Source organism: Leptodactylus fuscus, chromosome 1, assembly GCF_031893055.1.
Source record: "Leptodactylus fuscus isolate aLepFus1 chromosome 1, aLepFus1.hap2, whole genome shotgun sequence".
Lineage (NCBI taxonomy): Eukaryota > Metazoa > Chordata > Amphibia > Anura > Leptodactylidae > Leptodactylus > Leptodactylus fuscus.
In genome coordinates, this window is record NC_134265.1 from 282,855,463 (window position 1) to 282,868,670 (window position 13,208).

Here is a 13,208-nt window from a genome sequence, read left to right on the forward strand (position 1 = left end):
CTGTCCTAAAATGTTTTACTATATAGAGACTTTTATCTATGCATATAGTAGTTCTAACTAATACATAAAAAAAACAACCTGTGGCTAAAAATGGAGTAGATGTTTTGTGTGATAAAAGTGTACTTCAGTAAAACAACAACCTGTCCTAAATGCTTTCTAAAAATTGTTCTATAGATATAGATAGAGACCTGTGCCAAAAACAAGGGCAGTTGTTCACAAGTAGGTATGTTCAAACTTAGGAATCTGCCACGGATTTGGGGGCAGTCTCCACCCTGAATTTTACTACCATTGTTTTCAATGGGAGGCAGAGATTACAGCGAGATGTGGAAAAAAATTAAAGTCCTGTTCGACCTTGCCAAAGAACTCCCTGCCATTTAGGCCTGTTCATCTGGGCCTAATGAGCAGAGCAAAGCTGCTACAGAATGCCGATACATTGGCAGGGCCACACGGTGGTTCAGTGGTTAGAAGCGCTAGGTCCTGGTGTTCAAATCCCACCAAGGGCAAAAAACCATCTGCAAGGAGTTTGTATGTTCTCCCCGTGTTGGCATGAATTTCCATCCCATATTCCAAAAAGACATAAAGATAGGGGGGGAAAAAAAGTACATTGTGAGCTCTATGTGGGGCTCACAATTTACATTGGAAAAAAATAAAAAAAGAATGCAGATACATTGGCATTGTATTGCAACAATCTCGCAGCTGAATAAGATAGCAGAAAATGAAGAGGAGCCTAGCCTTATGGTAAGTTCATACAGGGTTTTTTGGTCTGGGACCTGAGGCGGAGGCAACCTCAAGTTCCAGACCAAAAACCAGGTAGCCGCGACTGAAAGTCGATGCAGTCCACCAGCATCCAGTCTCGCACTCTGCTTCGGATTAGGCCCAATGAATGGGCCTAGTCCAGAAGAGGGAGTGTCTTCAGGCCGAATCGCGAGGCGAATCGGCCTGAAGAATGAGCACCTCGCTTCTTTTTCCGGTACAAACTGCTCTCGGAAAAAGACGAATAGCCTTTCTAAAGGCTATTCCGACGTGTTAGCCACAGAAAAAAAAGTGTTTTAATGGTAGAATCCCTTTAAAATATACCACTATTCTAAATGGCACAAACTAGGTAGAGGTCCCACTACAGATTGGGGCTCTGGAACGTCAAGCTACAGCTATGATATATACATACAAGAATATACATATCTGCAGCTGAAGAATGTGTGTAATGATGTCATACTTTATGATGCCTGTGTCAGACCAGTATATGCCCCTCTCCCGACTACGTCATAGTGCAGCCGCAGTGACGTCTCCGGCAGAATCCCTGTCTTCTGCAGCACAGCCGCATCCTGAGAAGCGGCTCTTGTGACGTCACAAGACGAGGCTGAGCCGGGTTCTCCTCCACAGCTGAAAACCCACCAATCGTCTGGCGGGGGTGTAGATTCCGCCACCGTGAGTGCCATCTGCATATGAGGAGGGTTGCATGCTGACAAGCCGCGGAGGCCCCCGGGTCCCCACTAGCAGGGATCAGGCAGCTGGCTGGGTGTGTGCGGTGCCGCTAGACAATGGCTGGCCGGCTGGCTGCAGCAGTGTGAGGCATGAGCGGCAGCATTGTCTCCAGGCGCTGCTGCAGAGGAGCCGTCCTCCTCCCCTGCTAACACACTGATGGGGCAGTGACAGACGCCGCACCGCACTCCAGCATGCTACACGCTCACTGACATCCTTTACATTGCAGTGTGTGACCTGCCCGCTCTGCTCTAGGGGACCAGCCAGGACTACGGTACCACAGGGGTCCGCTCACTGACCGCCATGGCCAGCGCCAGGAGCATTGAGCTGGAACATTTTGAGGAGAGGAAGAAAAAGCAAAGGCAATCCCGAAAAGGTGGCGGAGGTCAAGGCAGCAGCTCCGGCTCCGGCCCCAGGGGCAATGGACTCATCCCCAGCCCGGCACATAGTGCCCACTGTAGCTTCTATCGCACCCGCACCCTGCAGGCGCTCAGCTCCGAGAGGAAGGCCAAGAAGGTGCGCTTCTACCGCAATGGGGACCGCTACTTCAAGGGGCTGCCCTATGCAGTGTCCGCAGAGCGATTCAGGTCGTTCGATGCTCTGCTGATGGAGTTGACCCGATCCCTGAGCGACAATGTCAGCCTGCCGCAGGGGGTGCGCTGCATCTACACCCTGGATGGCACCAGGAAGATCACCAGCCTGGACGAGCTGCAGGAAGGTAAGTGTGACTGGTGACATAGCCCCGGGTACCCAGGAGAAGGGGCCACCTTCAAGATGGCTCTAGCTGATGATGTGATGCATTAGTATTCTGGGACATGCTCCTGGCAGGAGTGAGTGACAGGCCGGGGTAGTAGTACTGCTGCTGAGAGGTGGGGGAGGGAATACACATGAGTGCACATTATCATCATCATCATCATCCTCTGCACAGGGGTTGATCACCATTACAAGACCTGCAGGCATAGTCTTTAACCCCCTATTGGAAGGAGACCCCACATGTATCAGCAATGGTCCTGCAGATGCCACTTATGAGCGTGCCCTCTGTAATATCTGCTAACATGTTGTCCTGAGAACGCCATACATTATATGTACCGGCTGTCACGGTACCACAGATTTTTCATCTTTGTTGGTTATGGCCATAGAAATGCTAGCCTGTCATCCATTTACAGAATTGGTAACAAGAATTGGTTTTCTATGTTGATGAAAATGAGTTCTAACCAATGAGAGGTATAGCAATGTTGTAGTGTAGCAGGCGCCATAATCCTTAGGGCCAGTTATAGCAACCATTTGGCTAAAACTTTTAGAAATAAGTTGCATATAATGTAGCTAAAAGGCCGAGCTCTGCTATGTTTGAGGTTTTGGAAAGTGTGGTGGTGAGGGGCTTGCTAGATTTGGTGTTCAGCATGGATGCCATGCCATGACGCGCTATTCTTGGTAAATATGCCCCTATGATCAGAGAATTTACTATGAGAAAAGTGCAAGGGAGAGGCCAGTGGAAAGTCATGAAATTTCCCACAATGCAAACTGTTCTCCATGTGGATAGCTGTTGATCTGGTGGTATATATCTCTTTATATATGCTACATGAATATGGCCCTTATCATATGACCAATCACACATATGTAAATCTTAGAGGGGGTTCCCCCACTGAGAACCCCCCCCCCTTTTATGAGCAGCTCTGGAGGAGTGGTTGTTCCATGCATTGTGTGAACTGCCACCATGTAATGTTGCTGATAGCGTGTGGGCAGACATGGCTTCCTCCACCAATACTAGGTGATTGCTAGGTGTTGGAAAAGGCAGACCCTCTAAGACAGCCCCTTTATGGCCGGCATCGCCTCACAGTGTAACAATCTGATATTACACGAGGGTGGCACCATGCATGTAACTACTCCAATACTAATGAAACATTGTAGTATAAAGACCGGCTTGAGCGTGACAGCTGTATGGGGAGAACCGCCTGTCCTGAGACATGTCAAACAGCAGCTCCGATCTCTGCATTCTTGTATGACTGTATAGGCTTTCCCTCACCATGTGACTTGGAAATCAATGACAGGAAAGCCGTAGCCATATAATGTGCTTGTTTATGCACCAAGTGGGATCCGCTGACATCACGGGCAATTAGAGACGTCCCCGGTGGATGGCGGAGATTAAACAAATCCATTTATGAGTCTTACACTAATTGGATCCTGTACATTTGCTGTTTTCTGTCCATTTTCATGGCTTCTGTAATTTTGGCAGCCAGGAACCAGAAATCTGGAATCTGTGTGCCTGCTCTTGTCAGGCGTTGCAGCCAGACAGTTTCTGTAATCCTGCGATCAGCAGGTGGTCCTGAATTCATCTGTCACCATTGCTTGCAGTTGGTAGCCTATTACAGAGTGTTTTATCTCTGCGGTATCACAAATTTATTACTTCCACTTAATCCTTAGTCCGATACAGAATGTCACCCTTTGTGTTCTTGTAAGGGTGTTAGCAATGCATTGTATTGCTGGGTGGCCATCAATGATCTTACTTCAATTTACTATGCTTGTGGTTAGCTGTCTTTAGACGGCAGAAATGTAACAACCCTGTACAGAAATCGTGTGTCATGCATGTTTACAAGGGGTTCTCTATTATATGTGTACAATGGACTTAAAAGGGTATTCCCGCAACAGTCATACTTCATATAAAAGTACTTTGCAAATAATCACTGCCAGCCATTGAAAGTTATTAAACAAATTGTATAGGTCAGGGCTCGTTCACATCTGCGCCTGTACTCCGTTCTGCAAGTTTCCGTTTCCTGCACAAAACAGGGGCAGGAGACGGAAACCTGCCGACAGGTTTCAATCCCATTCATTTGAATGGGCTTGAAAAGTCTCCGGCCGTGTGCGCCAGTGAGCGTTTTATGCTCTCTGCGGCTAAACTGTTTTTTTTAAACCGGACACAGAGTTGGACATGCAGTACTCTGTGTCCGTTTAAAAAAAAAAAAAAAAAAAAAACGGTTTTGAGCATAAAGCATAAAACGCTCACCAGCACTCACGGCCGGACTCGGCATGACAAGTTTCCGTCTTCTGCATGCAGAAGACAGAAACCTGAAAACGGAGATCGAACGCTGGTGTGAGCCCAGCATCACTAGAAAATGCCCCCTGTGCCTATCACTTTCGCACAGTTGCCCCTGGATACATCCTGTAGCCATCCTCACCTAGGATCAATATGCTCGGTTTCTCTTTTTCTTTCGTATAGCTATTTATTAGATCAGTGCTTCATAAATAGACTGTGCCATCCTAACAGATGGCGCATGTTCAATCCAGGAATAATTTCTTTTAGGCTGGGTTTACTATTTTAGGCTAGGCTTAGATGCTTTATTACTGAAGAGAGATACATCACAGCCTTCCACCTGAAAAACTATTTGTAGTTCATTGACATTTATGAATTATACATGCTGCAGAGACAGTCAGGTACAGATAATGCAATGGAATGTCTCGAGCAGTGATGCAACTACCGCCATACCCACTGCTTCAGGGCCCAGGAATTTAGGTCACCCAGTGTGCCTCTGCTTCTTTTATTTTATTTTTTTAATAGACCATGACTCCAGCAGGTAACAGACCCTATTTACTTACGGATCCCCCTTCCTGCTCACGGCTGCCTCCGCTTCCCCTTCTGCCCTCCAGGGGGCCTTCTGTGTCCCATAGCACTTCAGTGCTATGGAATGCACAGGGCCCCTTAGAGGACAGATGGCAAAAGGGTGGTGGTCATGAACAGGAGTGGGAACTGGTGAGACAGGATGCGGACCTGTGGCAAAGTTATTTGTTGGGCAATCCCTGATTCATCTCACAAGGTTTCCCTGGCAGTCTCATTCAGACCGAATATGTCCGAACTGAAATTGCTGTTATTATGCTCGGAGGATCTCTTCAGAGACCTCTGAGCTTTACATAACTCCTGTTTATTGCAACTTAGAACTCCGCAGCCTTCTTGGATTATAACCAGTCTATTCTGGGGCCGGCAGAGGTCCCAGAAATCAAGTCTCCAAATAAGTGTTTTACAATAGTTAATTGTTAAGAGCATTACAGTTCCATAGCTCAACACAGCATGTTACAGGGGAAGTAGTTAGAATGCATGTATTTACAGGGATTGTCCAGGCATACTTTCTTTCCTAATCTGACACCAGATGTGGAGACTTGCATCTGCATGCAGAGTGGCATCTCTATGGCACAGATGCAGGGATATGATGCCAAGTGAGTATCATGTACCAGTGCTATTCATAGTAATAGGACCCATGCTTGGCACTTGCTGAGTTTGGTAGCCTCTGTACCATACTGCGTACAGTTGCATCTCTCTAGACCTGATGCTATATTTTCTGGACAACGCCTGTTAAAATAAACGTTTTCAGTTGACTTCCCGTTTAACGCGGTTAATGCTGTGCCCAGTTATAGAACTGCAATACTCCCATATATTGTTCACTTTCCATTGATTCTCTTTTCTATATGTCATGGACAGAAACTAAGTATTGTGAAACACTTATTTGGGGACCTGACATCTGCGACCTCTACCAATCACAGAATAAACAGGTTATAATCCAGACAGGCTGCGGAGTTCTACATTGCAATAAACAGGAGTTATGTAAAGTTCAGAGGGCACTCTGTCCCAGTAGCTGGATCTCCACCAGTCTCCGGGTACTGTGTAGTGACTAGAGATGAGCGAACACTAAAATGTTCGAGGTTCGAAATTCGATTCGAACAGCCGCTCACTGTTCGTGTGTTCGAATGGGTTTCGAACCCCATTATAGTCTATGGGGAACATATACTCGTTAAGGGGGAAACCCAAATTCGTGTCTGGAGGGTCACCAAGTCCACTATGACACCCCAGGAAATGATACCAACACCTCTGGAATGACACTGGGACAGCAGGGGAAGCATGTCTGGGGGCATAAAAGTCACTTTATTTCATGGAAATCCCTGTCAGTTTGCGATTTTCGCAAGCTAACTTTTCCCCATAGAAATGCATTGGCCAGTGCTGATTGGCCAGAGTACGGAACTCGACCAATCAGCGCTGGCTCTGCTGGAGGAGGCGGAGTCTAAGATCGCTCCACACCAGTCTCCATTCAGGTCCGACCTTAGACTCCGCCTCCTCCGGCAGAGCCAGCGCTGATTGGCCGAAGGCTGGCCAATGCATTCCTATGCGAATGCAGAGACTTAGCAGTGCTGAGTCAGTTTTGCTCAACTACACATCTGATGCACACTCGGCACTGCTACATCAGATGTAGCAATCTGATGTAGCAGAGCCGAGGGTGCACTAGAACCCCTGTGCAAACTCAGTTCACGCTAATAGAATGCATTGGCCAGCGCTGATTGGCCAATGCATTCTATTAGCCCGATGAAGTAGAGCTGAATGTGTGTGCTAAGCACACACATTCAGCACTGCTTCATCACGCCAATACAATGCATTAGCCAGTGCTGATTGGCCAGAGTACGGAATTCGGCCAATCAGCGCTGGCCAATGCATTCTATTAGCCCGATGAAGTAGAGCTGAATGTGTGTGCTAAGCACACACATTCAGCACTGCTTCATCACGCCAATACAATGCATTAGCCAGTGCTGATTGGCCAGAGTACGGAATTCGGCCAATCAGCGCTGGCTCTGCTGGAGGAGGCGGAGTCTAAGGTCGGACCTGAATGGAGACTGGTGTGGAGCGATCTTAGACTCCGCCTCCTCCAGCAGAGCCAGCGCTGATTGGCCGAATTCCGTACTCTGGCCAATCAGCGCTGGCCAATGCATTCTATTAGCCCGATGAAGTAGAGCTGAATGTGTGTGCTAAGCACACACATTCAGCACTGCTTCATCACGCCAATACAATGCATTAGCCAGTGCTGATTGGCCAGAGTACGGAATTCGGCCAATCAGCGCTGGCCAATGCATTCTATTAGCCCGATGAAGTAGAGCTGAATGTGTGTGCTAAGCACACACATTCAGCACTGCTTCATCACGCCAATACAATGCATTAGCCAGTGCTGATTGGCCAGAGTACGGAATTCGGCCAATCAGCGCTGGCTCTGCTGGAGGAGGCGGAGTCTAAGATCGCTCCACACCAGTCTCCATTCAGGTCCGACCTTAGACTCCGCCTCCTCCAGCAGAGCCAGCGCTGATTGGCCGAATTCCGTACTCTGGCCAATCAGCACTGGCTAATGCATTGTATTGGCGTGATGAAGCAGTGCTGAATGTGTGTGCTTAGCACACACATTCAGCTCTACTTCATCGGGCTAATAGAATGCATTGGCCAATCAGCGCTGGCCAATGCATTCTATTAGCGTGAACTGAGTTTGCACAGGGGTTCTAGTGCACCCTCGGCTCTGCTACATCAGATTGCTACATCTGATGTAGCAGTGCCGAGTGTGCATCAGATGTGTAGTTGAGCAAAACTGACTCAGCACTGCTAAGTCTCTGCATTCGCATAGGAATGCATTGGCCAGCCTTCGGCCATTCAGCGCTGGCTCTGCCGGAGGAGGCGGAGTCTAAGGTCGGACCTGAATGGAGACTGGTGTGGAGCGATCTTAGACTCCGCCTCCTCCAGCAGAGCCAGCGCTGATTGGTTGAGTTCCGTACTCTGGCCAATCAGCGCTGGCCAATGCATTCTATTAGCCCGATGAAGTAGAGCTGAATGTGTGTGCTTAGCACACACATTCAGCTCTACTTCATCAGGCTAATAGAATACATTGGCCAATCAGTGCTGGCCAATGCATTCTATTAGCTTGATGAAGCAGAGTGTGCACAAGGGTTCAAGCGCACCCTCGGCTCTGATGTAGCAGAGCTGAGGGTGCACAAGGGTTCAAGTGCACCCTCGGCTCTCCTACATCAGAGCCGAGGGTGCGCTTGAACCCTTGTGCAGCCTCGGCTCTGCTACATCAGAGCCGAGGGTGCGCTTGAACCCTTGTGCACACTCTGCTTCATCAAGCTAATAGAATGCATTGGCCAGCACTGATTGGCCAGAGTACGGAATTCGGCCAATCAGCGCTGGCCAATGCATCCCTATGGGAAAAAGTTTATCTCACAAAAATCACAATTACACACCCGATAGAGCCCCAAAAAGTTATTTTTAATAACATTCCCCCCTAAATAAAGGTTATCCCTAGCTATCCCTGCCTGTACAGCTATCCCTGTCTCATAGTCACAAAGTTCACATTCTCATATGACCCGGATTTGAAATCCACTATTCGTCTAAAATGGAGGTCACCTGATTTCGGCAGCCAATGACTTTTTCCAATTTTTTTCAATGCCCCCGGTGTCGTAGTTCCTGTCCCACCTCCCCTGCGCTGTTATTGGTGCAAAAAAGGCGCCAGGGAAGGTGGGAGGGGAATCGAATTTTGGCGCACTTTACCACGCGGTGTTCGATTCGAACATGGCGAACACCCTGATATCCGATCGAACATGTGTTCGATAGAACACTGTTCGCTCATCTCTAGTAGTGACATGTTATAAAGCATTTGCTTGGGAAACCTCTTTTACCTGTACTTTGTAACATACTTATTATTTTTCTTGCTCAAATTTTGTATTATCAGTAGAGATGAGCGAGTACTGTTCGGATCAGCCGATCCGAACAGCACGCACGCATTGCAATGAATGGAAGCACCTGGTACTTCCGCTTTGACGCCGGCCACTTAACCCCCCGCGTGCCGGCTACGTCCATTCATTTCAATGCGTGCGTGCTGTTCGGATCGGCTGATCCGAACAGTACTCGCTCATCTGTAAGCATCAGCCTTTCTTCTTGTTTCCTCTGCTTAGCAGGATTTTTTCTGGGCAACATTCTGCTGCCATGTATTCCTTACCACTCTTTGCTGAGTGTAGAGTTTCTATTAAAGGGATCCTATCACTCACACACAATTTTTTTTTCTAGATACCACGTCGGAATAGCCTTAAGAAAGGCTATTCTGCTCCTACCTTTCGTCGTCTTCTCCGTGCCGCCGTTCCCCTACAATCCCGCTTTCTCTCGGTATGCAAATTAGCTCTCTCGTAGCACTGGGGGTGGGCCCCAGTGCTCAAACAGCACTGGGGGCATTTCCCAATGCTGTGAGAGTACTCTCTCCAGCGCCGCCTCTATCTTCGCCAGCAGTGTCCTCTTCTTCCGGCGGTGGCTTGTACCTTCTAGGCCTCGGGCCTTGGGCAGAGCAGACTGTGCAGTACTGTGCTAGCTGCCATTTTCTGACAGTTTAAAACTCTGCCTACTAGACATGAAAAAACTGCTAAATTTTAGCAGGTATTGGTAATTCTTAACTTTTTTTGGTTTCAGTGTGCTGTGAGTAGAGCAACTGACCCCAATAGATTCATGATTAATTACACCAGTTTACTGCCGTAAATAATGCCTGACACCTATGAGGGTAAGTTCATACGGGGTTTTTTGGTCCGGAACCTGAGGAGAAGGCCACCTCAGGTTCCAGAACAAATACCGGGTAGCTACGACTCAAAGCTGGTGCACTGCACCGGCATCCAAAGAATGGGCCTAATCCAGAGGAGGGTGTGTCTTCAGGCTGAATCACGAGGTGAAACGGCCTGAAGAATGAGCATCTCGCTTCTTTTTCCGGGAGCCGGGACAAACCTGGTCATGAATGAGACATACTTCTCGTCAGTGCAGGTAATGCTGAAAACACCAGTCATCATGAATCTGTTCCATTGACTTCTATAGTGTGGTGGGTGAATTATTCTATTTATGTATAATACATAGAGAAGCTATGACAGCAGACAGCATTCTGTTTCTGCATGAAGTGACAGATCAGTAGTCTGCTGCTGCTTTCTTATTAAGTGCCTGAAATGTTACTATCATTTTATTAGATCTGTTTAGATTAAAAAAGAAGAAAGTCTCATTTAATTTTCATGCCTTGTACTTGGAGACATTTGTTCTCATTTGTAAGTTCGGCACATGAAAGTCTTTCTTGCGATGAATATACTTGTATCGTAGACATCACTACAACAGACTGGAAAGTGAATTTTCTTACAGAAGTACAAAAAAAAAAAAAGCTTGTCACTTTCATCCTTCCTGCAATGTCAAATAAGCTATTCAGTGCAATCTTCATTAGAGGTGATGATTTCTTAGCTACTTCTGACAACTACAGCTATCGGAGGTGCAGTTGGTATTTTGGACCTGCTCTTCTACATGGTTGTTACAGCCTGCAGATATGTCTACTGGTGGTCCATAATTCCAAATTTATAAAGTGGCATTGTACAACATGAGTGCACAGTTACAATAAAGAAATAAAGTGTTATAAACTACAGATAAAACAAACTCATTCCATACATTGTGATGGTGACTTACAGTTATTATATAATGGCCCTATCCTTCTGAAATCCAGAATTGAACAACTCTTCAATATTTTATCCTCGACCAAGTTTTAGACAACTGGGCATTTCTGTTGTCAATAAGCTGTGACCCTTCATAGTCTGACAGTGTCTGCACTGCTTGAACAAGGTAAAGGGGCCACCTACTTACCAGTTTATTCATACATTTCAATAAGGAATAACATAGGAGTGACATAAAGCAACGTTTTAGGAAATGACGCGCCTGTTTTTTTTCTTGGGGAATGCAAGTATTTGTAACAGATGTGTTAGGAGAGGTTAGAAATCACTATTAACAGATCTTGTCGTCTTCTAGGGTTGTTTGTTTACATGGTAGAAATCACATTTGGAGATGAGAATAAGGGAAAGTACAACTGGGCTTTATCGTTTTCATGTTCAGAGCCCTGAGTCCTCATGGGCCAATGTATTTGATTCAGGTGCATTCGTACAATAGAATTGAAATCTTCACCAGTCAAGAGCTGGTGTAGATTTCAGGTAGAATTAGTTATACAGCGCTAAACCTGTTGGGTTTGGGCATTCCTGGCCCACCTTGCTCTCCGTCCTGCTTCTCCCACTTTTGTATTGGTGGAATTGGAGCACAGAAGAATTAATATGGTACATCTTTGGTTCAAAATATGTCTGTGTGCCAAATTTACACCCATCTACAACAGAAAAGTGGCATAGATGGGTTAGCAAATTGCCCCCATGAATTGGGCTAAGCTGTCCCCAAAAGTTTGTCGTCATATTTTTAGTTTAGCCATTAAACAGTTTCAACTACTGAAGACTTGCATTTTTATTTTATTTTTTTATATGTACATGCTAATAAGGCCCAAAAGTATATTTATTTCATTAAACAAGTCTGAGTTTATTTAGTGTTTTGTCAGATGATATATTTTTCTTTTTGCTACACATCATGAATATGTATCTTCAGCTACAAGTAGACAAAATATGAGTGTGATCTCTGTAAATATTAACCGCTTGTATCGGCTATAACATCAGTCATGTAAGGAAAGCTATATTTTCAGTTCTGCACATTTTATGGTCACTGAACATAAAATAGAATTGTGCACTAAAATGATGCTATGGACGGGTGATTTTTAAGCATCAATTTGTTACTCTTCGTTTTTCAGTTTGGAGAAGTTAAAAGGAAATTTGAGAAGTGAGTTGTAGTCCGAGAACACAGGAGCTTGAATTATTTGTTTGAAACGTGAACTCGATGTTTCCTGTCTTAGAGGCTGCCATGTTTGATAAAGGGTTTTCATCTTCTCTCATTACTGGTACAGAATGGCTAGATGTACTAGTAGAATGTCGAATGTGCATATTTTACCTCGGTGATAGAAATATTGGTTTATTCTTGAGACTTGAAATGAGTAAAAAAACCACAAAGTGTTACAGTCCAAAAGATTACTCCTGTTAAACAGGCTCTATCAGGAAAATTTTGCTGTATGAGCCCCACATATGCGTGAATAGCATTTTAAAAAGGCTATTTAGACACCGCTAATCTTATTTTAAACCCCTGTCCCGGTTTGAAATAAAACTTCATCTTCTGTTCTTCCGGTGGGTTGTGTTTAAATCCTGTGCGTGCGCAGTAGCGCTCCTTCCGGAGCGCTACTGCGCACGCACCGACGCCATTTTTGTTGTAGTTCTAAGTATCCCTTAGAACTAGGCGAGCATGCGCAGTAGAGAACACAAAATCGGCTATGTGGGTCAAAGACAAATATAATAATAGGCAAAATTGAAGCCAGAAAGGGATCATGCATAGTTAATTTGGTAGAGCAAAAACTCTGAAGGGGATATTAGGATGAGTGAGTCACTTGCCCAGGGCTTCCAAGGGGACCAGAGGTGGAAGTAGAATTGCCAACTAGGCAATTAAATTTACAATCTTATTATTGCAGTATAAGACTCTTAGATTCAAATTATTAGGCTTTATGTTTCTTGTATGTGAGGGTTAGTATTTGTATTGCAGTATAAGACTTAGATGCTTATTATTACGTTTTGTGTACTTGTATGATGGGTTAGTGTTACACTAGGTTCACACCTACGTCTAGGTTTCCATTGTTCATTAATAATGGAGTCCGTCGGGTCTCTGCCCGGTATCTTACAGAAAAATGGGAAGAGATAATGCAGAGATGCTTGCAGAACTTTTCTCTCTGCATTTTTCGAGCGGATTCAAGGACGGAAACCCTGAATGTGAAGGAGGGGCAGGTGTGATTCTTCTTCCTTCTTCCTTTCTTATTCCTTCTTCCTTTCTTCTTCCTCCTTCTCCTTTCCGGGTCTCTGTATTTGTATATTCTATAAACTTTCATTTATACACATGATGCAAAAAGACATGAACTTCTCATGTGTTTACCAATGAATGGTTGAATTTAGAGGAGTGGCTATAGGGGATGCAGAGGTAGCAGTTGTTACCTGGCCCTGGAACATGAAGGGCCCCAAAG

The 13,208-nt window shown here is 45.7% G+C and overlaps 1 protein-coding gene across 3 annotated transcripts in view; it reads left to right on the forward strand.

Annotated features, from left to right (window-relative positions):
- Positions 1-1,242: 1,242 nt before the first annotated feature.
- Positions 1,243-13,208, forward strand: part of DCLK2 (doublecortin like kinase 2) — a 92,872-nt gene continuing 80,906 nt past the window's right edge. For all 3 annotated transcript variants that reach the window (XR_012717546.1, XM_075288245.1, XM_075288251.1), the window contains exon 1: positions 1,243-2,197. Coding sequence is in view for 2 of the 3 variants with exons in the window: in XM_075288245.1 (XP_075144346.1) it covers positions 1,783-2,197 (415 nt within the window). In the remaining variant the exon portion in view is untranslated. The remainder of the gene's footprint in view (positions 2,198-13,208) is intronic.